Source organism: Ictalurus punctatus, chromosome 28 (genome assembly GCF_001660625.3).
Source record: "Ictalurus punctatus breed USDA103 chromosome 28, Coco_2.0, whole genome shotgun sequence".
In the NCBI taxonomy this organism is placed as follows: domain Eukaryota; kingdom Metazoa; phylum Chordata; class Actinopteri; order Siluriformes; family Ictaluridae; genus Ictalurus; species Ictalurus punctatus.
Window position 1 is genome coordinate 10,167,456 of NC_030443.2, and position 27,302 is coordinate 10,194,757.

The 27,302-nt window shown below is 38.7% G+C and overlaps 2 protein-coding genes across 3 annotated transcripts in view; both read right to left on the reverse strand.

The window, feature by feature from the left end:
* zgc:55461 (beta-tubulin family protein) overlaps positions 1 to 27,302 on the reverse strand; it is a 178,049-nt gene that overhangs the window by 74,227 nt on the left and 76,520 nt on the right. The gene's annotated exons all lie outside the window — the stretch shown is intronic.
* LOC108259702 (probable global transcription activator SNF2L2) lies at positions 8,216 to 20,972 on the reverse strand. Of its 2 annotated transcripts, none has more exons than XM_017459400.3 (6): positions 20,634 to 20,972; positions 16,750 to 16,979; positions 14,891 to 14,996; positions 12,620 to 12,721; positions 12,029 to 12,161; positions 8,216 to 10,856 (listed from the first exon to the last, which is right to left on the reverse strand). In XM_017459400.3, exons 1-6 carry the CDS (start codon positions 20,715 to 20,717, stop codon positions 10,705 to 10,707), a joined length of 807 nt encoding a protein of 268 aa, XP_017314889.1. In that variant the 5' UTR covers positions 20,718 to 20,972; the 3' UTR covers positions 8,216 to 10,704. The 2 variants fall into 2 exon arrangements, with proteins under 2 accessions (XP_017314889.1, XP_017314890.1); XM_017459401.3 differs by having other exon boundaries at positions 16,750 to 17,031.

The following is a 27,302-nucleotide window of genomic DNA, read 5'->3' on the forward strand; positions in this document are numbered from 1 at the left end:
TACTTCTCTACACTGTTCGTTTTTTAATTCTCCAAGGAGTGTAGGTTGTGTAGGTGGAATAGCAACAATTTTTAAGAATTGTTTTAACTGTAAACATTTGCCTGTTGATGATTTTTTAAGCTTAGAGGTGCAGCTTTTCAAGGTTGATCTTCCTACCTCCTTGCTATGTGTGCTAGTTTACAGACTACCTTAATTTCATTCAAGAATTTTCTGATTTTCTGGCCTCTCTGTTGCCATTTGAAACCTCTGGTAAAAGAGTTTTTATGTCTTATGGACTCTTATCCAACCCATTTCTGGACTTACACATTGGAAGGGTCATATTCTTGATTTAGTGCTATCATTTGGTTTTTCTGTGGCAAACCTCGAAATATGTGATGCTGCTATTTCTGTTCATTGTCCAGTTGTTTTTGAATCTGTGCTGTCATGTCCTATGTCCAAATCTTATCACCCCCATGTTGTTCCAGATGTTTCAATCCCACTACTGCCAGGCTTTTCAATGATGTCTATATATCTACTCAATTGCCAAATGCTATGAAAATTCTATCCTTTTGTGTCAATCAAATAGTACTTGCATTGCTACCTTGGACTCAGTTGCCCTCCTTAGGTCACAAAGGCCCAAGGTGATGCATAGTCCAGCCCTGGCTACATGGGTTCAGCCCATTTATATATACAGTTAGGTCCATATATATTTGGTCCATATTTGATATGATATAGCAACCACCAAAATTCAAGTGAAAAACAAATGAATGCAATTTAGGGTAATTAATTATCATACACTTGTCATCAATTAAGCAATTATCATTAACCCCAAATAAAGGCATTTTTCTCCTTCCTCAGCGATAGGGTCTCTCCTCGTTGTGTACACTTTTTTTGTATACATGTAAGAAAATAATGTCCAGAGAATAATGACACTGCAAAACTATTACCAACAGCTGCAGCCCTTGGGTACTACTACTACTACTACCTCTACTACTTCTACGACTACTACTACTACTACTACTACTACTACTAATAATAATAATAATAATAATAATAATAATAATAATAATAATAATAATAATAATGTTGTCTATTTCAGGAATGGGCTCCAGTATACACCAGAATCTGGCACATTAACTGGGCTAATGTTGTCATAACTGAACTATTTCAACATTGTGATTTTGTGCTCCCAGCATAAATAGCACCAGGTTATTGTCAGTCTGAAATAATATGTGTGACCACCTTAGGGGCTCCTGAAAATGTTGTAGAACTAGCCACAGATTTGCTTTAGGACATTAATATGCTAATCTCAATACAAATTTTTTTCCTCTTTTGTCTTCATGTTTTTGCCATTCACACTTCTACAGCCTTGCTGGACGGTATCTATCATTATAAACTCCCTCTTTGCGAAGAAAGAAAATGTGCACTGAGCAAATGCCTCAAATGGCATGGGACTCAATTGTCCAGAAAAAGGAGCACACACAGACTAAAACATGCACTTTGTAAACATCCTGAGTGCCAAAGCTAACCCAAACTTTCAGATCTCCAGTCACAGCCAATCATGCTTGTTTCCTGCCCACAGTACATCCAAATATGCACAATACATCCAATATTGGATGTTTCAGATACAATGCAGAGATGCCTTGGTGCTTTTTTTTTTTTTTTTTTTTTAATTAATCTTGCAGCAGAAAGGTGGTCATGCTCTCATCTGATACAAACCATTTTTTATTATTTTGAATTGTATAGCAACACCAATGCAGCTTGCTTTGTATCCATCTTAGCGCCAACCATCAGCTATTACAGAATCTGAAACCCAACTTTTTGGGGAATGGTGTGATGGCTAGATATGTGTAGTTTACAACCAACTTAACCATGTTGCCTTCTCATCAGAATTAATAATACCTGTGATGTACTGCACTTCACTGCCATGTTTCCCATTGCTTGATTACTGCTGTCTATAGGATTTATTGACCTAAATGACTGGCATTTATGGTCATTATTTCATTAAGTGCCAGGAACTGTGCCCTGAATTAGGGATACAACCCACATTTGTCATAGAATCATACATTCAGACCTTATCAGACCTTACATTCAAAACTATTTATAAATCTGGAAAATCCAAAAGACTAGTACACAAAACAGACTTTTTGGTAGGTTTGAAAGCTACATGAAGGGTTTTTAAAATACAGAAATTCAACTTTTCAAAATTCACTCAACTAAAATAGAACAACTGGTTAGTGTTAGTGCTCAATTATGATGAAGAACAGGAAATAATTATGCAATTTGAGACACAACGCTAGTTTGTTTAATAGAGGTAGATGTAAATGTATCTACAGTACTGTGAAAAAGCAGTTGCTCCTATCCTATGGGTGGCTGTGGCTCAGCTGGTAGAACGGGTTGTCCACTAATTGTAGGGTTGGTGATTCGAATCCCGACCCACATGACTCCACATTCCAAAGTGTCCTAGGGCAAGACACTGAACCCAAAGTTGCTCCAGATGGCAAGCTACCTCTGCTAACATTGGTGTGTGTGAATGAGAAACAGCGTAAAGTGCTTTGTAGAACAGTTAAGGTTAAAAAAGCACTATATATGGCAGACCATTTATCCTCATTTCCTTTGTTTTCATGTATCTCATGCTAAATTGTTTCAGGCATTAAAACAAAATCTAAGATAAAACAAAGGCAACCTGAGTAAAAGTTGTTTAAAAGGTCATACACATTATGCCAAAATTGAAAGAAATTCCAGAAATTATGAGGAAGAAGGTGACTGAAATACATCAGTCTGGGAAGGGTTACAAAGGTATTTTATACAAAGGCTCTAGGACTCGAAAGAACCACAGTGAGAGCCATTATCTCCAACTGGAAAAACTCAGCACAGTAGTGAACCTTCCTAGATGTGACCTTCCAAAATTCCTCCAAGAGCACAGCAACGATTAATCCAGGAAGTCACAAAAGAGCCAAGGACAACATCAAAGGAACTATAGACCTCTCTTGCATAAATAAAAGTCACTTTTCATGACTCCACTATCAGAAAGACACTGGGCAAAAATGGCATCCATGGAAGAGTGGCGAGGCAAAAACCACTGCTAACCCAGAAGAACATTAACACTCGTCTGAATTTTGCCAAAACAAACACCGAATTCTACAAAAAGATCATCATACCTATGGTCAAGCATGGTGGAGGAAGTGTGATGGTGTGGGGATGCTTTGCTGCTTCAGGGCCTGGGAAACTTGCAATAATTGAAGGGAAACATGAATTCTGCTCTCTATCAGAAAATCCTAAAGGAGAATGTCCAGTCTTCAGTCCATAAATTGAAACTCAAGCACAACTGGATTATGCAGCAAGACAATGATCCAAAACCTAGGAGTAAGTCCACCTCTGAAAGGCTCAAAAACAATGCAGTGGCCTAGTCAAAGTCCTGACTTGAGCCAATTGAGATGCTGAGGCAGGACTTAAACAGGCAGTTCATGCTCGAAGACCCTCCAGTGTGGTTGAACTAAAGCAGTTCTGAAAAGAAGAGTGGGCCAAAATTCCATCACAGCGCGGTGAAAGACTGATCTCCAGTTATCTGAAGCGTTTGGTTGCAGTTATTGCTGCTAAAGGTGGCACAACCAGATTTTAACTTTAAGGGGGCAAATAGTTCTCCCCATGGGTGACAGGTGTTGGGTCAATTTTTGCTTCAATAAATAAATAAAAACTGTATTGTGTGTTTACTCAGGTTGTCTTTTTTTATGGTGTATTTCATTTGAAGATCTAAAACTATTTAGTATGAGAGATACACAAAAACAGAAGAACTCAGATTTTTCACAGCAAATACTTTTTCACAACTGTATTTTTATTCAAAATATTATCACACATAAACTATTCATCCATCCATCTTCTATACTGCTTATCCTTTTCAGGGTCATGGGGAACCTGGAGCCTATCCCAGGGAGCATCGGGCACAAGGCGGGGTACACCCTGGACAGGGTGCCAGTCCATCGCAGGGCACAATCACATACACACTCCCATTCATACACTACGGACACTTTGGAAATGCCGATCAGCCTACCATGAATGTCTTTGGACTGGGGGAGGAAACCAGAGTACCTGGAGGAAACCCCCACAGCACGGGGAGAACATGCAAACTCCGCAGACACAGGGCCACAGTGGGAATCGGACCCCCGACCCTGGAGGTGTGAGGCTTACGTGCTAACCACTAAGCCACCATGCGCCCCCCTCACACATAAACTATCAATTTCAAATATTCCTAATATTTATTTTTAAAATAAATGAATGAAGCAAAAGAGATTCTCAAGCAAGCCCACATAGGGTTGCGACCCACACTTTTATCGATGCATGACAGTCTATTTTCACTGTGGCTGGTTTCCATCAATATTCACAACGTCATTCCACTACCCTTTGATAGTGGCACCAGCAGGATTTAAACCCTTGCAGCCCTTTAGTTCTATAGTCTGTCCAGCTCCCTCACCTGCTGATCTGTGTGCTCTGTTTTATTTGTAAAAATTACTAATTACTAATTAATTTGTAAAAATTATTTTTTGTAATAAATGTAATTGATTTTTAATTAGATTAAAAATCAATTTTCACAAGAGCCCTTGTTCATGCTTGTTTCAATCAATGCATGTAACATGCGCTATACTGTATATAGTACATAACAACATAATATAACAATATATATATAATTAAAAATATATATATATAAATAAAAAAATACAATATGGGATTGCCATTATATGCATTTGTAAGATAAGTCCACATTTACATCCAATTTTGCTGAAAATGTTTATATTCAAAATAAATGCAAAAACTGTACATATATGTACGATATGCTGTACACATATACTGAATACAAAGAAATTGTTTTGTCAATATTAATTACATGTGTCCATTGGAATTTGGACAGTTTTCACACCCCTCAAAACTCATGCTCAAAAAATGTGTATAATGTGGAGTATAACAGTAACAAGTGTTGATTAATAAATCTCAGCATGGCTTGCAGTAATTGCATTTACAGCTCTGAAAATAAGCTTAGCAACTCCATCTACTGGAAGTATACATAAGAAAACATTTTATTTGCTTAATTATTACACCAGTGAGTAGTATTTGAGTAAAGGCGTATACTATTCTACAAAAGGCTTATGATAGGCTTATGATACCACACAGTTCTTAGCCTCCTAATAAATTATCCTATCTATTATTATATGTACAAAATTCACATATAAAATGTAATAATAGATTCTGTGCTAGTGACTAATAGGATCTGAAGGTTGCCAGAGCGGCACTGCCAGACTCTTAAGCAAGAAGTTCAACCTCTGTTATATGCTTGGATTGGATTCTGCATCACTTTTCAGCCACACTTGGTGAAAAGCATCTAAATTAACCCAAATACAATCACAATAGAAAAGGTTACAGCCCATTCACTTTCAACATCAGGTAATAAAATCACCCATGTAGAGTCTCTTCCATGCAAAAGGGCTAGGCTCTTTCTAGACATACCGTAATGCAATGTCCAATTCTCACAGCTACTAGACATCAACTGTGCACATCATGAATAAACCATGCTAAAAAGGTAGTATCAGCACTCAAGCATGCAACAGCAAATACCTTCACAACATGCGCCAACAGACAGTCTCTGGTGCCTAAATGTGTTTGTTTACCTATTTATTTCTTTTGAACAGGTAGAAATAATTTAGGAGCAGTAGTTCGCTGATGCTAAACAGACCAAATGTTAGAATGTTATGGCAAAATGCAATGCATTGTTCTGATGCAGGTGGTGTGATTATGTCAGATATTGCCAGCTGGTTCACCTCCGGCCTGTATGCTAACTCATCATTGTTGCTGATTAGGCCCACAACTGTAGTGTCATCAGCATGATATGTTTAATGATGTGTTTAGAACTGAACTTGGCAGCACAGTCAAGAGTCAGCAGGGAAAACAACAGTGGACTGAATACACAACCCTGGGGGGCATTCAGTATGGTGGTGCTGGAGGTGGAGTTGCTGATCCTGACGGACTGGGGTCTCCCAGTCAGAAAGTCTAGGGTCTAGGTGCAGAGGGAGGTGTTTAAACCCAGCAGGCACAGCTTTGTTGTCAGTTGTTGTGGGATGATCGTGATGAATGCTGAACTGAAGTCTACGAATAGCATCAGTACATAATTGTCCTTTTGATCTAGATGGGTTTATCTTTATGAGGAACAAATAAAATCCAGGCAAAAAAAATACAGATTACAGAAACCTGGTCTAACAGCTGACGGAGCTTGGGTGTGATAAGAGGAACGTGCTGAGATGGACTGGCCCTCAGCAAATTTTTGGCTGATCCATTTTCCTTTTGGCTGCTGTGCTCTATCAGCCCAGTCTCACAGAAAAAAACATTTGCATGCAACATATCTACAGCACCTTCTGTATGTTGAATGTATCAAAACATATCAAAATTTTACTCAAATGGTCTGTATGTCACATTCTCCACCATTGTAGTTTAACCAAGCCCATGTCTACCACTATGTTATCTGAATAAGCTCGAGGTATAATAAATAATTTGACATTCTTTAAGCATATTGAGAGTAGCCCACTTCAGGCATAAATTTTCTTCACACACACACACACACACACACACACACACACACACACACACACGCCCCTAGGGGTGATTTAGAGTAGCCAATCCAGCCACCAGCATGTTTTTGGAGAGTGGGAAGAAATCGGAACACCCAGTTTAAAAAAAAAACAAAACATGAGGACACTGGGAAAACAGTGAACCTGTGAAATTCCACACCAGCAGTAACCAGAGCTCAAGACTGAGTACTAGACCCTGGAGCTGTGAAGCTGTGAACTCTTTGGGCAAAATGGTGGCTGCATTAGAATATTTTTATTCAAAGTAAAAGAACTGTGGAAAAGTTTTACTATTAGATCTAACAGTTATATGAAACTCCTGCCAAAATAAATTAAATGAGATTTTTATATTTTAAAACAAACAAAAAGGAAAATCCCTTCTATTCATGCTTCTGAAAGGTGGAATTTTGAAGTACTACAGTCACTTTGAATGTGGAGGCCACTAGCTAGCTTACAGTTTTAAATAATCATTATTATAACATGAATTAGCATGAAGCATGAATTACTTAATATCATTTTGTAATTTGTAAAAATGTTAATTTATATCTTGAATTAATAAATTTCTGTAAATCTGCCTTGTGATAATGTCCATTGTTAATAGCACTATACAAATAAAAATTTAATTAAATTGAATACAAGATACTTGTTTGCTTTCCTGAGCCAGACAAGAATTGGTTCAATTACAACAGCATGAGGACAAGGGATGTTTTCAAGTCAAACTGGAGAGCATCCTGAGGTTGTCCAGGTATCAGTTGCTATATGCAGTGCAAATACTAACTTGTAGTGGAAATAAATGGGATGCTGCACTTTTGACATCAGATCTGGGTCAGTTGTATATGATATGCAACAACAAAAAAAACGTTTTGACGCACACCGTTTGGACAGTGAGGCTCTGGAAACACTAAAAATACACTTTTGCATCTTCATATTTTCCACACCTGTATAAGCATGCTACTAATGAAGTATGTATTTTTAAAATGTCAGGGCAGTTATGAGCAAAACACAACAATACAAATTGTGAATTTTGTCAAAACTCAAAGCTCAAAAATAAAAGGTTGTAAGATACAATGTTGCTACATATATGCTACATTACTTGACAAATAAAATATAAAACTGTCTGGTCTTTCTGTACATCATACTAAGCATCTGATCCAGAATGCAGCTTTCTGAATTATCCTTGATCTTTTTGCATTTAATCATGTTACTCTGCTACTGTGTTCCCTCCACTGGCTTCCTGTAACTGCCAGCAATACATTTAATGTTCTATTTGATATTTCCCACAAAGCCAGACACTGCACAGTTGGGTTTAGGTCTAACCATAACTCTTTAAGACACGCAACATAGCAACATAATTTTTTTCTGTATTGTCAAATGAAGTAAATGTAAACTACTTTATGCCAGTATGCTCCTTTAAATCCTGGCATCAGAGCCTGTGTGGAGAATGAATTTCAAAATAAGAGTACCGTTAACATCTTATGAATAGACAAGCAGCTTAATGAGAAGACACTCAAATAAGTCCTTGTCATTTAAGCAACATCAAAAATCAAGCTAATTTGATCCGCATACTCTGGAAGAAGTAACTGCAGGATTAATCACCAAAAAATAAATTCTGACAGACACTGTAGGACTATTTATAAAAATGTTTATTATCAATTATGATGATTCAAATCAAACCTCTTTGCACTTTCATATCATAAAAACCTTAAAAACTTTATTTCAAAATCTACCTATAAAGACATTTTCTCTCCCAACCCTCAAAAGTACACACACATCTTGACAGTGTTATCATTAGAATCCTCTTATTGAGGGCAATGTCCTTTCAGCAAAATGCATCATGCTCCATAAACACCACAGGGCTCATTAATCATATAGTTAAGACATTGATTGATTAAATACAGTTCAGTTTTCAATGTTGTTCCCAAAGATGTTCACAAACTAAAGTAGAAGTGACAATGTTTCATCCAAATTTCCAATTTTCCATTTAATTAAATTGTTACCAAAAATACATATGAAAAATGGGCAGTGGAAAAACTTCCCTGACTGTTAAAACATTTCATACCAATTGCAGATTTTACAGGGTTACACGACACATGAATAATCCCTTCATGACAACTGGAATAGAGCTACATACAGTGGTGCCTGAAAGTTTGCGAAACCCTTCAGAATTTTCTATATCTATGTATATCTTAGGTATCATATGTATATCTGCATACATATGACCTAAAAATCATCAGATTTTCACAAAAGTACTAAACGTAAACAAAGAGTACCAAATTAAACAAATAAGACAAAAAAAATTATACTTGGTCATTTATTTTATTGAGGAAATTGTGGCAAAAGTATGTGAACCTCTAGGATTGGCAGTACATTTGAAGATGAAATTAAAGTCACGTGTTTTCAATCAATAGGATGGCAGTCAGGTGTGAGTGAGCGTCCTGTTTTATTTAAAGAAAAGGGATCTATCAAAGACTGATCTTCACAACACATGTTTGTGGAAATGTATCATGGCCGGAACAAAGGAGATTTCTGAAGACCTCAGAAAATGAGTTCTAAAAGGTTATTAAAAAATAAATAAATAAATAAATAAATCTCTAAGACTTTGGACTCCACCAATCCACAGTCAGACAGATTGTGTACAAATGAAGGAAATTCAAGACCATTGTTACCTTCACCATGAGTGGTCGACCAACCAAGATCTCTCCAAGAACAATACGTGTAATAGTCAACTAGGTCACAAAGGTAACTTCTAAGCAACTAAAGGCCTCTCTCACATTGGCTGATGTTACTGTTCATGAGTCCACCATCAGGAGAACATTAAACAACAATGGTGTGCATGGCAGGGTTGCAAGGAGAAAGCCACTGCTCACCAAAAAGAACATTGCTGCCTGTCTGCAGTTCAAAGATCATGTGGACAAGCCAGATGGCTATGGATAGGTGATACCAAAATATAACTTTTTGGTTTAACTGAGAAGTGTTATGTTTGGAGAAAGGAAAATACTGCATTCCAGCATAAGAACATTCTCCCACCTGTAAAACATAATGGTGGTAGTATCATGGTTTGGGCTTGTTTTGACTCTCAAGAGAAAGTGGGTCAAGCAGCAAGACAACAACCACAAGCACACACTTCATTCTACAAATAATGGTTAAAGAAGAATAAAGAATGTTTTAAAATGGCCAAGGCAATGTCCTCCTTGTAATCCAATAGAAATGTTGTGGAAGGGCCTGAAGTAATCAGTTCATTTGAGGAAACCCACCAACATCCCAGAGTTGAAGCTGTTCTGTACTGTAATGGGCTAAACTTCCTCCAAGCTGATGTGCAGGACTGATCAATAGTTACCAGATATGTTTAGTTGCAGTTGTTGCTGCACAAGGGGGTCACACCAGATACTGAAAGCAAAGGTTCACATTTTGCCTCTCACTCTTTATCTACTTTGTATGTTGTGTGAAAATCTGATGACGTTTTAAGTCATATTTATGCAGATATATAGAAAATTCTAAAGGGTTCACAAATTTTCAAGCACCACTTTAAATATTTATAAAGACTTTACAAAGTACAATAGTTGATAGTTGTTATAAAGATTGCTTTTGTCTATTTTGATGCCAAGTCAAATTCTATTAACAACTGAATTTGTAACTCTGGGTTACATTTGTTGTGTCAGAATCATATAATGGTGATGTGACACAATAAGAAGTCATAGGTTTACATGAAACATATGAAACAGAAATAAGAAGCAATTATCTGAGTTATATATTTGCCCTAGACTGACCTTTAGTGGAGTTACCATGCTGCCAAAAGTGCAAAATGAAAATAAATAGTGTTTACTTGTTTGCTTACTTTCTTATCATCCTGGAATATAGGTATGCATCTAGATATGACTTTATATTTAGTCTATGACTTCAATGCAGTAGGATGCTGTATATGCTTAATTACAACATAATATCATTAGCTGTATCTCAAAATATTAATGTGCATGTGATCAAGTCTGGAACAAATTTGGGAACAATGAGGACACTGAATCAACTCACATAAATGCAAGTGATTTGATGAGCTTATCAATTTCCAATGTTAGCAAGATGACAGACAGCCATGAAGCTCATATCCAGAAGATGTAGTTCAGCCATCCTCCAAGCCTGTGTTGTCCTCCTGGTCTTCAGCGCTGTCCTCATCACTGTAAATCCCCTTTACTTTAGCACTGGAATTAGCAGGAACAGTGGTGCTTCTCTCCCTACTCTTGTCAAATTTTGTTTTTGTTGCTTCTGATTTTACTGAAAGAAAAGAGGAGAAAATTGTTTCAGTGTATTCTCTAAAAAAATAAAACAAAAGTGAGTTATTTTATTTGCGTATCTAAGTTTCATAGTGGCCACCCAGTGGGTGACCATACTGAAACAAGATCTGTATCCTAAACTGCAATCATTTCTGTCTGCATACTCTAAAGCTTTTATGGCAGGTGTACATTAATAGAAAGGATGTAGTGGACATGATCCTTGAAATGCATTGAGGGCATGCTCAAGTGTTGGCTGTGGATGTCCCTCTTCAACCTGTACCATGAACAACAGCAGTGCTTTGAAGCCATCGCTAACAAGTTGGCCGAGGACCGACGGGTGCTCCAGATGTAGCTACAACCAGCTGCTCCTCGAGCTGCAGCTCCTCCATCTGTGGCCATGACACTCAATGAAGATGTCCCCCATGGATGATCCAGAAAGCCTTCATGGAGCATCAAGTGTGCGGCAGCTGCTGGGTATAGCATGAGGACGAGTGGGCCATATGCCTCCTCCCCACCTCACAGTTCCATTGATAGACTTCCTTAAAATTAAGCCATCCAGCTAGCAAAGAATCACTCCGTTTTCCCTCCCATTCCACGCCTTCATTTCTACTCTCTCCCCCTCCTCCCTCTCTCTACATATGCAAATATATGTATTGCACACACACACACACACACACACACACACACATATATATATATATATATATATATATATATATATATATATATATATATATATATATATATGCAATATTGGATAATTTTTCTCAGTTAATAAATCCATCCATCCATCCATCTTCTATACCGCTTAATCCTTTTCAGGGTCACGGGGAAACCTGGAGACTGTCCCAGGGAGCATTGGGCACGAAGTGGGGTACACCCTGGACAGGGTGCCAATTCAATTAATAAAGGACCAAGTATAATATTTTTGTCTCATTTGTTTAATTGGGTTCCCTTCTCAATGTCTACTTTTAGGACTTGGGTGAAAATCTGGTGATGTTTTACGTCATATAGAAATATGAAATATAGAAAATATAGAAATACACAAATATAGAAGATTCTAAAGGGTACACAAACTTTCAAGCACCACTCTTTGTGTGTGAATGTGTGTGTGTATATATATATATCACCCACATTAAGTTCATTAAAGTAAATTTATCAATTTAATCTTACTTTCTAGGTTTAAATGCTTGCCACACACTGCCTCGCTGCCTCCAACAGCATCAGTGTCCTCTTGATTGATTTCTACTATCCGTTGTCTTGCGCTCTCAAAGACCGACTTTAGCACAATGGAATCCTCAAAGATCTGAAACAATAGTACACATATTTAGTATCACCATCATTTTATTGTTTGATACTATAAGATCTTTTATTAGAGTTTGTATTATTATAACCCTGTGTATAATGGTTATAACAGTGGTTATAAAGTACATTGAGAATTATTTGAAAAAAAAAGAAGCACTTTTATGATTTTGCTTATGTACTAGCTAGAAACTGCACTTTGAAGTAGCCTAAAAGAATGTTTAATATGGTTCCTTGGCTATATTAATAATTAATTCACAAATTTAAACATACTAGAATACCAAAGACATTTAGTTTGTTCAAATCTTCATATTGTTACCCATTATGCTAAACAAATAACCCAAATATGGCCTGTTTTATTTCATTAAGATGTGAGAAACTTTGCTTTTCAAATTCAACATCTCATGGTAAATTTGATTGGGTCACATTTGATTGGACGAAGGATAGTCACTTGAGGCACACCTGAGATCCCTCCAGGTTGTAAGTCTGAGCATTGTGGCACATCTGTAATATATCTTTCTCCAAGTCTGCAATGCACCTGTATTTGTGGTTACGTACTCGTTCCTACACAAAAAAAAAGTTAGTTAGAAAATTATAATTTTCTAGTAACACATGCAACAGATACGTATGTTTGCTTTAATAAAATCATGGTAACATATTATTTGGTAGTTCCTTTTAGACATTCAATAGTCAACACATGAAACATGAATTCTCTTAGCTTGAAAGAGAGAAGATGTCTCAATTATCTTGGATCTATGGATAGACTGAAAAAAATGTTGTATTTTGTCATTTTTAAGTTATTAATTTGTCTTTGTTTAGCAGCACATATATGTAGTTTTGATTTATTCACCCTCCTTCAACCTTTCCACATTTTCTAGTGTTAAAACCAAAAAAACCTGGGGGATCAATATAATTTGCATAGTTGCTGTGAAAATCTTAAATTAGTTGTAGTGCAACCAGTAGTGCAACCAGTTGCACCGGAAGTCACATAATTAAATGAATGGAATTAAAGTGTCACATGCTATCAAAACAAGTCCAGGACAAAGTGTGGAAAAGTATAGAGCTTGGTTATTAAAAGAAAGTTGAACATTCCACAGAGGACCATTAAATCCATTATAACCAATAAAAAGGATATGGCACAATTGCGACTCTGCCCAGAGGAGGCCATCCACCAAGTCAATCACCGGTTAAGGAGGGCATTAGGCAATCATGAGGCCAAAGGTAAATTTGAAGGAGATGGGGAGATGGGAGAAGCTGTTCACAAGACAATTATTCCCTGGAATCTTTATGGGAAATGAGCAAGAAAAAAAAAAACCCTCAGCAAATCTGGAAAAAGTATCTCTGGTTTTATGAGATCAAAATGTTTGGCCTTTGCACAAATACTACATTTGACAAAAACCCAATATGACTCATCACCCCAAGAACACCATTTCTACAGTGAAGCATGGTAAAGGTAGCATTGTGTGGGCTTGCTCTTTAATTGCATGGACTGGGAAACTGGTTAGGGTTGAGGGCAAGATGGATGGAGCTAGATACAGGGCAATCCAGTTCCACTCTGCAAGTCCTGATACTGGGATGAAGGTTCACATACCAACAAAACAACAAGTTTAAGCGTACTGCCAAAGCTACACTAGAAAAGGATATATGTCAGATCAATGACTCATTTTCATGACTGAAAAATGAAAATCAATTTTGATAATCAATTTTCCATTTGTAATGGATACTTTTTAGAAAGGTCTCCATACTTCACGAATGCTATATTCGTACAGAGCTGTGAAAAAGTATTTGCCCAATCCTGATGTCTTCTTTTTTTGTGTAAATCTCATACTAAATAGTTTTAGTTCAAACAAAATACAAGATAAAACAAAGGCATCCTGAGTAAACACACAAAACAGTTTTATTTTAATTTTTTTTTTGTTGAAGCAAAAAAAATGTTATCCAACACCTATCATCAATATGAAAAACTAATTGCTCATTTAAACTTAAAATCCGGTTGTGCCACCTTCTGCACCAATGACTGCAACCAAACGCTTCCGATAACTAGAGATGAGTCTTTCACTTACTTCTAGAACTAGGACTTACTCCTATGCACAAAAACAGAAGAACTCAGGATGGGGGTAAAATACTTTTTCAAAGCACTGTAAATATTGCTGATAACATTCAACTGAAGTATAAAATATTTCACACTAACAATCTTTACCAGTCTAACCATAAACCATTCTTCTCTCTTTCACATAAAAGCAGTCATACTACATAAAAACCTTAATGTCACCTCATCTCATGTTTTAACATGTGCCTAATAAATCATCCATTATTATAAATTATTCACACAATGCTTATGAATATGTTATAAAGGGAAAGCAAAAGGTACAATTTGATAATCTATACATGATCTCCTAAACATCTACCACCATGAATTTTTGACGTTGATAATTATTTCACAAGTGAGTCAATGACAGTCACCTGACATACTGTTGACATTCTATACTGTATATGCTTTGTTATACTGTAGAATGTCTAAAGTAGACTTACATTGCAGTTCTACAGCTTGCAGTACAGTTTTAGAGACTTGTAGAATCTATGCCAATGTATATTTGTTATATATGTTTTGATGGCTTACAGACTGTATAACACTGCAATCTCACCCAGACTAAAACTACAGTCATTTCTGTTTTTTGTTTTGTTTGGAGAAGTACAACATAGGACAACCAAATAGGACAGGTTTCCATTTACCCTGATCCTCCGAAAGTCCACAGGCTTGCGAATAAGCTCGTAGTATTCTGGTACCTCTTTCCTAGATGGCAGCTGAACAAAACCTTTACTGATCTGGCGGCCCAACCTGTATGACAGCAATTAATGAACTGTGGGATACTACCATTAAATAACAATATGACACAAGAAAAGCACAAAAAACTACACACATACGTTTTTACAAGTAAATAAACAAATACTACATAGTAGTACATTTTGGGATACATTTTCATGATCATGGCACATGCACAAATACAAAGCATAAGACTGGTGCATTGCATTGTATATGCAACTTTTCTCTGTCACAAGATTTCATGTCAATATTTTCCTGGCTGTGTCATAAGCACCAGAACTTTGATACAAGTCCACACATTTAAATATCATTTAAACATCATAAATATCACAAGTTCATTAATGTTGCTTGATGACATTAATAATGACATAGCTTAAAAAAATGAAGTCAAGAACTTATCACACTTGACTTATACTATAGGTTACTATCTAACACCATAATAGGCAATTGATGACAAGACTTGAATAAACTAACAATATACAACACTTTTCAACAAGATCTCAATTTAGTAACCCATGGCTACATTGTACAAGGTGTGTGCACAGGAAAGTCTCAGAGCATGAAATAAAAACTATTAAATGCAAAATAATAGGAAGCACTATTTTATGAGTTGCCAAATAATGAAGGTATTGAAGGTAATGAAGAAAGTGATATTGTTAAATTAAACTAATTGCAGTGGTTGTGATGATACTACTAGGGCTATTCATGCAGTCATACATTGGCAAAATACTAGACTTGCCATCTTATTATTCATATATTGTTCTATTAGTATTTTTTTCTTTTTACTTTTGTCAATTGTCTCTTGCTTTTTTTGTTACATTGTATTACATTTGACAGCAAGAAAAAATGCTACATGCTTCTTCGTATGCATTTCCAACCCCCCAGCCCCCCCCAAATTGTTTTAAGGCCTAAAGGCAAGGGGTTGTGTTTACAGGCAGTGTTCTTGATGCCTGTCTTGGACAGCTCCACCCAAGAAATTTCTGGCAAATTTGGAGATATGAAGCACATGTATTTGCATAATCTTAATGGCACGCCCAGAAAATCAACTTAGGCAGATGTGTAACCTGATTCTGAATACAAGGAACACTGGTAAATATTCACACAATTTTTAAACCTAAGTTGCCAATTCTAAATACAGCTGAAAGAATGCATTTTCTTCCAAGGCATGCTTTTACACTCTAAACTGCATAAAATACAAGCTTCATGCCATATTTTTCTGTCTGGGTCTGCAAGTAAAACAGTGTATGAATCATATTTAATAGCTTGTTTTCCATGATAAATGTCAAATTCTCACTGCTTTTATCAATCTAACTGAATGCTCACAGATCACTGGAAATATGTAGCTCTGATTGTATTACAAACTCTGACAGTGAAGTCGCCTACCTGTTTTGGAGAAGGGTGGCATAAATAGTAAACATCCACAAAACCAGGCTCTAACAGGACAAGTCTGGAGGTCAGGAAAATACTGTTTATCCCCATGGTGCTCTAAGACTGAGTCTCAGGAGGCAGTAACACATGCACGTTTTTGGACCAAAATTGGATATAAAATCCCACTGTGACTGTGATCCTTAAATGTCACACAATTTTAGTCTCAAGCAACTTTATTCTCCAAAACAAAATAAATAAATAAATACAAATGCACAAGTATTATTTATTATTATTATTATTATTATTATTATTAGTGCTCAGTAAGTCTTTCACCCATATATGATTAGTCTCACAAAAAGTCATCTTAAAGGAAATTTGTTGTAGTGTCATTGCTACTTACGTGTCTTTGTAGTTAATGACCATGTCAACAAGAGTGTTCATTTGCTTGGTAAGTTTTGGGGGATTTGGTGGAAGTTTCTCAGCTGGGGGTCGACCGCGTCGTTTTTTTACTTTCTCGACAATCTCCTGCCCCGTTTCAGAGGCCTGGTTGCCCTGGTGGTCACTTTTTCGTTTCTTCAAACTGCTGTCTTCCTCCATATCCTCAGACGCTCCTTTTAGAACAGCCTGAGACTGCAGAAACAATCCATGGGAATGATGAAGAATGAATGAGGGTCAGGGTTTGCTGTAAGGTCAATAATAATAATAAGATAAATTAAATGTAAATATTTGTATTTATTCATATAGGATGTAAAACTACTACACTACTATTCTTGCTGTGTTTACAGTCTTTGGTCATTATAATTGTGATTAAGGAGCAAATGCAAAAAGATTATGGTGTATTATTAGTTTGTTGATGACCATTGGTGTAAGTGGTGAGGAACAAACATAATTGGGGAAAAAATAGATATATTTGAGTCAGAATACATTATCAGTAGGTGTGCCTGATATTTTAGTGGTAGAAATAACTGGCTGTCTGGCACAAATTACAGTGTTTCCTGTTAAAATAATAGCACTAAAATATTATGGGCACTAAAATATTATTTTACCATTTTAGTAGTACTTGCACAAATAAGACCATTTAAATGCAAGTGTGAGATTCTTTATTATAAAAAGTTATTGTTAAAAAAATAGCTAAGGGGAAAGAGGGGGGAAAACAGTCAAAGTTGAAAGACAAATATAGACAGAATGCTAAGGCTTCATAATGAATACTAAAATATATATATATATATATATATATATATATATATATATATATATATATATATATATATATATAGGGTTAGTAGCTTATTTATATGGGAATAGAATGACATAAAAGTGTATATTCAAAATATCAGTTCAGGACAGGACTCAGAATCTATTATTGTATCATTGTGTCTGTGCTAACAGACGTCCCAACAGGAAGTGAAATTTTGGACCATAGTGGATTTGATAATGCCACTGTGCCAGCGAATTTCAAACCTCACACAACCTGTTGTGGCACTCCACCCACATCAGTGCAGACGTGTTCATTTCAACCAGTTAAAAACTGCTTATGCCCCACCAAATTATCAATATGCCTGTGTAGGAATTTAAATATAGAGTTAAAATAAAGCCCTTACTGTATATTTCAAAAGATTTAAATCAAAATTGCCTGCTTTCCCACTACTTAAATGATTAATCACAAAGATAATTTAATGGAAATTGTTAAAGCTGCTGTTTGTATTTTAAAATACAACCCCAATTCCAAAAAAGTTGGGACGCTGTGTAAAATGTAAATAAATGTAAATAAAAACAGAATGCAATGATTTGCAAACCTCATAAACCTGTATGTTATTCACAATACAACATAGAAAACATATCAAATGTTTAAACTGAGGAAATATACCATTTTAAGAAAAAAATAAGGTAATTTTGAATTTCACGGCTGCAACATGTCTCAAAAAAGTTGGGACAGGGCAACAAAAGGCTGCAAAAGTAAGTGTTACTAAAAAGAAACAGCTGGAGGAACATTTTTGCAAGTAATTAAGTTAATTGGAAACATGTCAGTAACATGATTGGGTATAAAATGAGTATCTTAGAGAGGCAGAGCCTCTCAGAAGTGAAGATGGGATGGAATCTGGATGTAAGCATGTTGCACTAAAACCTGTATATACCTTTCAGCATTCATGGTGCCTTTCCAGATGTGAAAGCTGCCCATTCCATAGGCACTAATGCACCCCCATACCATCAGAGATGTAGGCTTTTGAACTGAGCGCTGATAAAAAGCCAGAAGGTTCCTCTCCTTTTTAGTTTAGAGGACGAGGCGTCCATGGTTTCCAAAAAGAATTTCAAATTTCGATTCATCTGACCACAGAACAGTTTTCCACTTTGCCTCAGTCCATTTTAAATGAGCTTTGGTCCAGAGAAGACAACAGAGTTTCTGGATCATGTTCACATATGGCTTCTTCTTTACATGATAGAGCTTTAACCAGCATTTGTGGATGGCACGGCAAACTGTGTTCACAGACAATGAGTTCTGGAGGTGTTTCTGAGCCCATGCAGTGATTTCCATTACAGAACCAGGCCTGTTTTTAATGCAGTGCTGCCTGAGGGCCCGAAGATCACAGGCATGCAGTATTGAGTTTCACCCTTGTCCCTTGCACACAGAGATTTCTCCAGATTCTCAGAATCTATTGATAATATTATGTACTGTAGATGATGAGATATTCATAGTCTTGGCAATTTTACATTGAGGAACATTATTCTGAAATTGTTCCACAAATTGTAGATACAGTTTTCCACAGATTGGTGAACCTCTGCCCATCTTTACTTTGGAAAGACTCTGCCTCTCTAAGATACTCTTTTTATACCCAATCATGTTATTGACCTGTTGCCAATTAACTTCCAGCTGTTTCTTTTTAGTAACACTTACTTTTCCAGCCTTTTGTTGCCCTGTCCCAACTTTTTTGAGACATGTTGCGGCCATCAAATTCAAAATTACCTTTTTTTTTTTTTTAATGGTGCATGTGAAATGTTTTCTATGTTCTATTGTGAATAACATATGGGTTTATGAGATTTGCAAATCATTGCATTGTTTGTATTTACATTTATTTACATTTTACACAGTGTCCCAACTTTTTTGGAATTGGGGTTGTAGATTAACAGGCTGGCAGTTACCACTACATCACTTGTTTATCTGAAATGGTGAAAAATTAGAAGTGTGATATTTAGCCAAAACTGACTACAGCCTGCTTGCTAATAGTTAATATAAAAAGCTGTCATGTTTTATTGTGTTTCCCATTTTTCCTTACATGGCTACAGGAGAAGGGGGGGGGGGTCGCTCTCTCTCTCTCTCTCTCTCTCTGTGTGTGTGTGTGTGTGTGTGTGTGTGTGTGTGTGCGTGCGTGTGTGTGTGTGTGTGTGTGTATATGCTGCCGAGACTGTGTTCTACACAAAGGCAATTAAAGTGCAGTGATATGCATGCCGCAGCCCTGTTCTACTGGCAGAGAGAAGCAAGAGAATGAAGAAAATATGAATTCTGAATAAGCTGCTTTGCAGGCAGTGCCAGCTATTGATGTTTAAGTCACACTCACACCAAATATAAATATGAAACACACACACACACACACACACACACACACACACACACACACACACACACACACACACACACACACACACACACACACACACAAATATGGAAAACATTTACTCTCCCCAGGGGACCATGGGTCTGGAGGCCTAATAATCACAGGAATTATAATGGAATGCAGACATGCATATGTGTTTGCGCACACACACACACACACACACACACACACACACACACACACACACACACACGCTTGCATATTTCCACAGAAGCAGAAATTGAGCATAAGCACACCAAAGGAGCACTCATTTAGAATATTTACAAAAACATATAGCAATGTGCCCAGACAAGTGTGCATATGTCTATGTGTGTATGTATCCGTGTGCCTGCTCCTCCTGCCTGTATGCATACATGTACTGTGCTGTCCTTGTAACCTCTAGAAGAAGAAAAAAACATGCCAGGATCTACACAACACCCAATTCGTCTGGCTAATGTTCCCCAGTTATCAGACACAGCTCACACCTACACATGCCACACACTCTCCCTCGCTCTTCTCTCTCTCTCTCTCTCTCTCTCTCTCTCTCTCTCTCTCTCTCTCTCTCTCTCTCTCTCTCTCTCTCTCTCTCCATTTGTATGACCGTGTGCTGAAACCTGGCATGATGACATGCTCTGAGGATGGAGAGCGAGCAAGAAAGGGTGAGAAAGAGAGAAAGGAAGGAGGTTTTTTTTACCTGGCTGTGGTCTCCAGGCTGCCGCTTGTCTGCAGGCGAGAGAATTAGCAACCCAGCATTGCAGCGTGCACTCAGTCTCTTCATCAGCTGATCATTCAGAACACACAGGCAGAGAGGGGGCGAAAAAGCGCCCAGCTGTTCATACACAAATCAATTGACGTGGGACTGATGAGCGAGAGAGAGAAAGAGAGGGAGAGGGAGAGAGAAGGAGGGAGAGAAAGATAACTGCCGTGAAGTGTCTTTTTCTTTCTGGTTGTCCCAGTGGAAAGGCCTGGATCATGGTTTCCTCTCTCTCTCTCTCTCTCTCTCTCTCTCTCTCTCTCTCTCTCTCTCTCTCACTGCATGTTTTAATATCGACTGTCGCAATCTGATTTTTCTCTTTTTTTCTGTCCTCCCCCTCTCCTTGCTTGTTCTCACTCCCTCTTTCTTTTTTAACATTGCACTTTTAAAGTAGTAGGAACCATTTATTTGGCCATGTTGTGCTGGTCAAAAAAAGAGGAATTGTAGGTGCTTCATGGCGATTCATACACACACACACACACACACACACACACACACACACACACACACACGCACACACTCCACAGTATGGAAAAGCTCTTTGACTGTCTGTGTGTCTGCATATTTACGTCATAGAAAATGCCAGCTATTGCTTTTAAATCAAATCATCACAAATGTACATGATAGCTGAACTCTAAATTCTCCCTGACCCCAACAATTTTAGTTAATACTGGTAGGAAAACATTATCTGAGGTATTTGTTTAGCACTAAAGGACTAACAATGACATTATATGTTTTTGGCACCCTGAAAGAGAAACATGGAAATGGGTACTTCAACTGCTCAGTCACAAATATTCTTCTTTTCCCAAGGTCACTGACTGCAGCAAATGAGCATCGCTTTCCAATTCATGTTAACTATATTGTGCACACTCTTAGATAATCTCATAAACAGACTGGAAGTGCTGTTTCATTTATCATAGATCCCATCAATCAAATCCATCAGGCTTTATTCATTTCCCTCACTGTTGGTATCACTTAAGGATAGGGGTAAAAAATACTTGAGTAATTGTTCCTTAATACTATACTTACAACATATTATTATTTATGCATAGTGTACAGTATACTTCACCCGAGGATTATTGAATTGAATACTTGCACTCTTACTTAAGTAGTAAAAAGAAACTTTCTTTTTTACTGTTTACACTTTATTAGGATTTCAAAGTACTTGTTACAAATATCTTCTTCTCTCATCCAGCCAACAGTACAGTACTGTCCTATACAGTACAATCATTTAAATTTAGCACCCAGTTAAGTGCATCACTGTAGAACAAAACTATCAAGAACCAGATCAATTCATCATCTGTGCTTATTTTCTCATGCTATACAATGTAGCTATTTATGTGTGTCCGAATATGATTAAGTCACAAGACTGCAGTGTTGAACTTGAGGATGAGCACCCCTCTTAAAACGGGAGGTTTCTGTGATGTAAAAAAAAAAAAAAAAAAAAAAAAAATTAACTATGATAAATCATGTCAGAACCTTTTCTACATTTATTGTGAAATTGCAAGCTATAGATTAAAGTGAAAAACAATAAGAATCATTTAACAGAAAAAAATGTACAATCACCTGGTTGCATAAGTGTACACACCCCTAAACTAATACTTAGTTGAAGCAAATTTATATTTTATCAGTGCATTCAGTCTTTTGGGGTAAAAGTCAATCAGTTTGGCATATCTTGAATTAGTAATATTTTGCCATTCTTCTTTGCAAAAGCAATCTAACTCTGTGAAGAATTGGTGGGAATTTCCTCTGCACAGCCCACTTCAGGTCACCCCACAGATATTCGATTAAATTTAGGTCTGTCTGGGCCATTCCAAAACCTTTATTTTTGTTTTGGTGAAGTCATTCCTTTGTTGATTTGGAGGTGTGCTTCAGGTCAATGTCATGCTGAAAGGTGAAATTCCACTTCATCTTAAGTGTTTTAGCAGCCTTAATGTTTTGTACCAAAATTGACTACTATTTGGGGCTATTCATTATTCCCTCCACCCTGATTAAAGCCCCAATTTCAGCTGAAGAATAGCAGCACCAAAGCAAGATGCACCTGCCTCCATGCTTCCCCATGGTGATGGTGTTCTTTTGGTGATGTTCTTTGGCAGGCCCGGATTAAGAATTCAGAGGCCCATGGGCACTATATCTTGTAGAAACACCCCACTTTTCAAATATTTTCTTCATTTTATTGAAAAAATATACGCCTTTCCGATCTGATATGTGATGGGGAAACGGAGAAAAGCAAGTTTGGCAAAAGGCGGATTTGAACTCAGGTCGAACGCATCAAAAGCTATTTCCAGGCGCCACCCTGTAGACGTTAAGTGGGGCACGTCTTTTTTAATCTTGTGTGGCCCAACCAGACATTGCCCTCCATTTTTTCCAATGTAAAAAAAAAAAAAAGAAATGAAAAGAAAAAAACATTTTCCCCCTCGCTTGGGCCCCAAGTGCACATGAGCCCCTGGGCCCGTGCCCATAATGCCCATTGGATAATCCGGCCCAGTTCTATGGTGGGTGTTTCTGTGACAAATGCATCCTTTGGTTTTATGGCCAAAAAGTTAAACTTTGGTGTCAACAGGCCATAACGTATTATTCCACATGGCTTATGGAAATTTAGCCGGGTTTGGATGTTTTCATTTTTTGGATAAAAAAAGGCTTTTATTTTACCACCATACACCAAAAGCCCAGAGATATGAAGAATTCAGAAGATTGTTGTAACATGTAGGGAGCAACCAGTTCTTGCCGGAAATTACTGCAAATATTTTAATGTTGCTGTAGGCCTCTTGACAGCCTCCCTGATCAGTTTACTCCTGGTCTTCACATCAATTTCAAAGGGATGTCCTGTTTTTAGTAATGTGACTGTTGTGGCAAATTTTCTCCACTTGTTGATTATTTATAGCCATTGAGTTAGTCAGGATAATAAAGGTTTACTTGGACGGAGAAGCATGGCTGATAGGCTGCGCACAGGCATCAAGGGAGCCAATCAGTGTGTGGACAGAGTTTCATAGTTGAATTAGACATTTTTATGTTGCAATTTCACAATAGAGGTGAAAAAGGTTCCGACATGGTTTGACTTAGTTTTATGTTTTTACATCTCAATAACCTGCTATTTTAACAGTGGTGTGTAGACTTATTATATACACTGTAGCGGCCATATCACGATCATATCAACATTCAAACTACTCATCAACACTAAGAATCAGAAGGCCAGATTGAAATGCGCAAAGAAATACTGTCGTATCACAGCAAACCCGTGACTACATTTCCCATCCTGCACTGCGGCCTACAAACATGGCCGCCATGGACTACACTTCCCACACACCTTTCACCTTCTCCCGAATTCTAATCACACACACCTGTTTCCAATCTTATACACACTCACACCACAGTATATAAGAGACTGATCAAATACTATGACTTTGCGTAGTATTGAGTGTATTCTCGTTACCAAGCGGTTGTTCCTCGTTTCTCGTTTTGATTCACGTTTATTGACTTTGTTTCTTGTTTCTCGTTTTGGATTCTAGCCTTGCCCAGTTTATGCCTGTTTGTAGATTGCTTGACCCATTGCCTGTTTTGACCACTCTCTTATATTATGATTTGGATTTGTCTGCCTGTCTCTCTGTTAAATGGCTTTTACTGCACTTGTAACTGTCCTCAACTCCATCACGTACTGGAACGTGACAGAATACTACGCCATGACATGGATGCAGCAGGAAAACGAGGAGAGCATCATGGCAGTGTACATGGGGATGTCTGGCCACCTTTCATGTCAGTCCAGTTTCCCCAGTGGACTGCCATGGACCTCCCGGAGGAGAATTGTGGATTGTTTAACTACCCGAGGCAGTTCTTTTTCCACAACCAAATGTACTTCTCTAGCCTAGTGCACCCCAAGCCGGACAAGACAGTGGCTTGGGTTCATGGTGTCCCGGTTATATAGCCCGGCCCGTGACTTCGCGGAGCATCTGTCCAGTACAGGGTCCAGTGCCCTCAATAATGTAACTCAGTTTGCAGAACTATTCTTGGAGGAGTTTGGGCATCCAGAGCAGAGTAAGGACCTGGATCAACAGTTGAGGGGAGTCGGTGTGATGAACATGGCTGACATGCCATTCCACACCTATTATGAGTGGATTGACAGGGCAGCCTCCATAGCTCAGCTTCAGGCTCCAGCCAAGAGGGCAGTGGTGGAGGTGACACCGACCTGCAAAACTGAGGGCTGCTGTAAAGAGGCCCAGTTACTGTGTCCCACATGCAGGAAACTTGGGATCCAGGGATCATATTTCTTCTCAAGAGTAGCTGGCATACTCACAAACAGCTTCACAAGAGAGCACCTGCTGAGCTCCAGCCAGAGGTCAACGTGGCGACCTCGTCTCCAGATCTCCAACCTGAGACCCACGAGGTGGTCTCACCTGCTGAGCTCCAACCTGAAACCCACGATGTGGTCTCACCCGCAGGGTTCCCGCCAGAGGTCAGCATGGCAACCTCGTCTCCAGATCTCCAACCTGAGACACACAAGGTGGTCTCACCTGCTGAGCTCCAACCGGAGGTCAATGTAGCAACCTCAGCTCCAGAGCTCCAGCTCAAGATCCATGAGGTGGTCTCATCAGCTGAGCTCCAGTCGGATGTCAATGTGGCAACCTCCTCTCCTGAGCTCCAACCTGAGATGCACAAGGTGGTCTCACCCACAGAGTTCCTGTTAGAGGACCTTTCAAGCCCAGTTCCTGTCTAAGGTTGAAGAGACAACCTCCCAAGCCCAGTTCCTGTCCGAGGTCATAGAGGCGACCTCTCAAGCCAAGTTCCTGTACGAGGTCGACGAGACGACCTCTCAAGCCAAGTTCCTGTCCGAGGTCGAAGAGGCGACCTTTCAAGCCAAGTTCTAGTCCGAGGCAGCAGAGGCAACCTCTCAAGCCAAGTTCCTGTCAGATGTCAACGAGACGGCCTCTCACAACACGTTCCTGTCCGACGTCAAAGAGGCAACCTTTCAAGCCAAGTTCCTGTCCGAGGTCAAAGAAGCGACCTTTCAAGCAAGGTTCCTGTCTGAGGTCGAAGAAACGACCTCTCAAGCCAAGTTCCTGTCCGAGGTCGAAGAGGCGACCTCTCAAGCCAAGTTCCTGTTCGAGGCAGAAGAGGCGACCTCTCAAGCCAAGTTCCTGTCTGAGGTCGACTAGGCGACCATCCACACCAAGTTCCTGTCTGAGGTCGACTAGGTGACCGTCCACGCCAAGTTCCAGTTTGAGATCGACGATGTGACTTTCCATGCCAAGTTCCAGTCTGAGATCGAAGATGTGACCATCCACGCCAAATTCCAGTCTGAGATCGAAGATGTGACCATCCATGCCAAGTTCCAGTCTGAGATTGACAATGTGACCATCCACGCCAATGTCCAGTCTGAGATCGACAAGGTGGCCGTCCACGCCAAGTTCCAGTTTGAAAACAACGTCATGACCAACCAAGATCTCATGTCTGAAGTCGACCTCACGACCAACCCAGTTATGCTCATGCCAGAGTCTGTTGATATGACCAACTAAGATCTCCTCTTACCTGAAACCGACATCACCACCAACAGCGTTCTGATCACACCTGAGTCTGCTGACACAGACAACCAATTTCTGTTCACGCCCGAGTCTACTGAACAGGACAACCAAGTTCTACTCATGCCTGAAGCAGACGTCAAGACTAACCAAGTTCTCCTCATGCCTGAGACTAGTGACACGATCAACCGAGTTCTCCTCATACCTGAGACTGACGACACAGCCAACCAAGCTCTGCGTACACCTGAGTCTGCTGACACAGCCAACCAAGTTCAGCCTGCAAAGTCGATGGAGAACAATGCTCAGACTCTCTCAGACTCAGCCATATACAGCTGAGGATGTCACTCAGCCACCCTGTTCTACTGAGGAAGTTTCTCCACCTCCCATTGCAGCTAAGAACTCCGCTTTACTTTCCTACGCTGCTGTGGATACCACTACGCCATGGTTCTATGAGGGCAGTGTGTTCTGGCACTCTGGGAGTGCTGCTGGGGGGAGGGGAGGGGGGCAAATATGCCTATTTGTAGATCACCTGACCAATTGCCTGTTTTGACCACGGTTCTGAATCGTGATTTGGATTTGTCTGCCTGTTGCTCATAAATAAAGCCTTTTACTGCACTTGTTTCCATCCTCAATTCCATAATGTGACAGGACTTGGGTATAAGAAAATAGCACAAGCACTGAAAATGCCCATTTCCACCATCAGGGCAATAATTAAGATGTTCCAGTCAACTGAAAATGTTATGATTCAACCTGGAGTTGGACGTGTGTCTATATCGCACTATGAAGAGGATGGTTTGAGTGGCTAAAAAATCTCCAAGGATCAAAGCTGGAGAATTGCAGAAGTTAGTTGCATCTTGGGGTCAGAAAGTCCCCAAAGCTACAATCTGAAGTCACCTACATCACCACAAGTTGTTTGGAAGGGTTTCAAGAAAAAAGCCTCTACTCTCATTCAAAAACAAACTCAAGCATCTTCAGTTTGCCAGACACAACTGGAACGTCAAATGGGACCGGGTTCTATGGGCACATGAAACCAAAATACAGCTTTCTGTCAACAAACACCAGAGGTGGTTTTGGCACACGCAGAGAGGTAGCCATA

Coding starts and splice junctions, on each gene's coding strand:
- LOC108259702 (XM_017459400.3), bottom strand. CDS start 20,717: ATGAAGAGACTGAGTGCACGCTGCAATGCTGGGTTGCTAATTCTCTCG. Junction 12,722..14,890: donor TGGACTTTCGGAGGATCAGG/GTAAATGGAAAC, acceptor TTTTTTGTGTAG/GAACGAGTACGTAACCACAA. Junction 10,857..12,028: donor CAAGCATTTAAACCTAGAAA/GTAAGATTAAAT, acceptor CTTTTCTTTCAG/TAAAATCAGAAGCAACAAAA.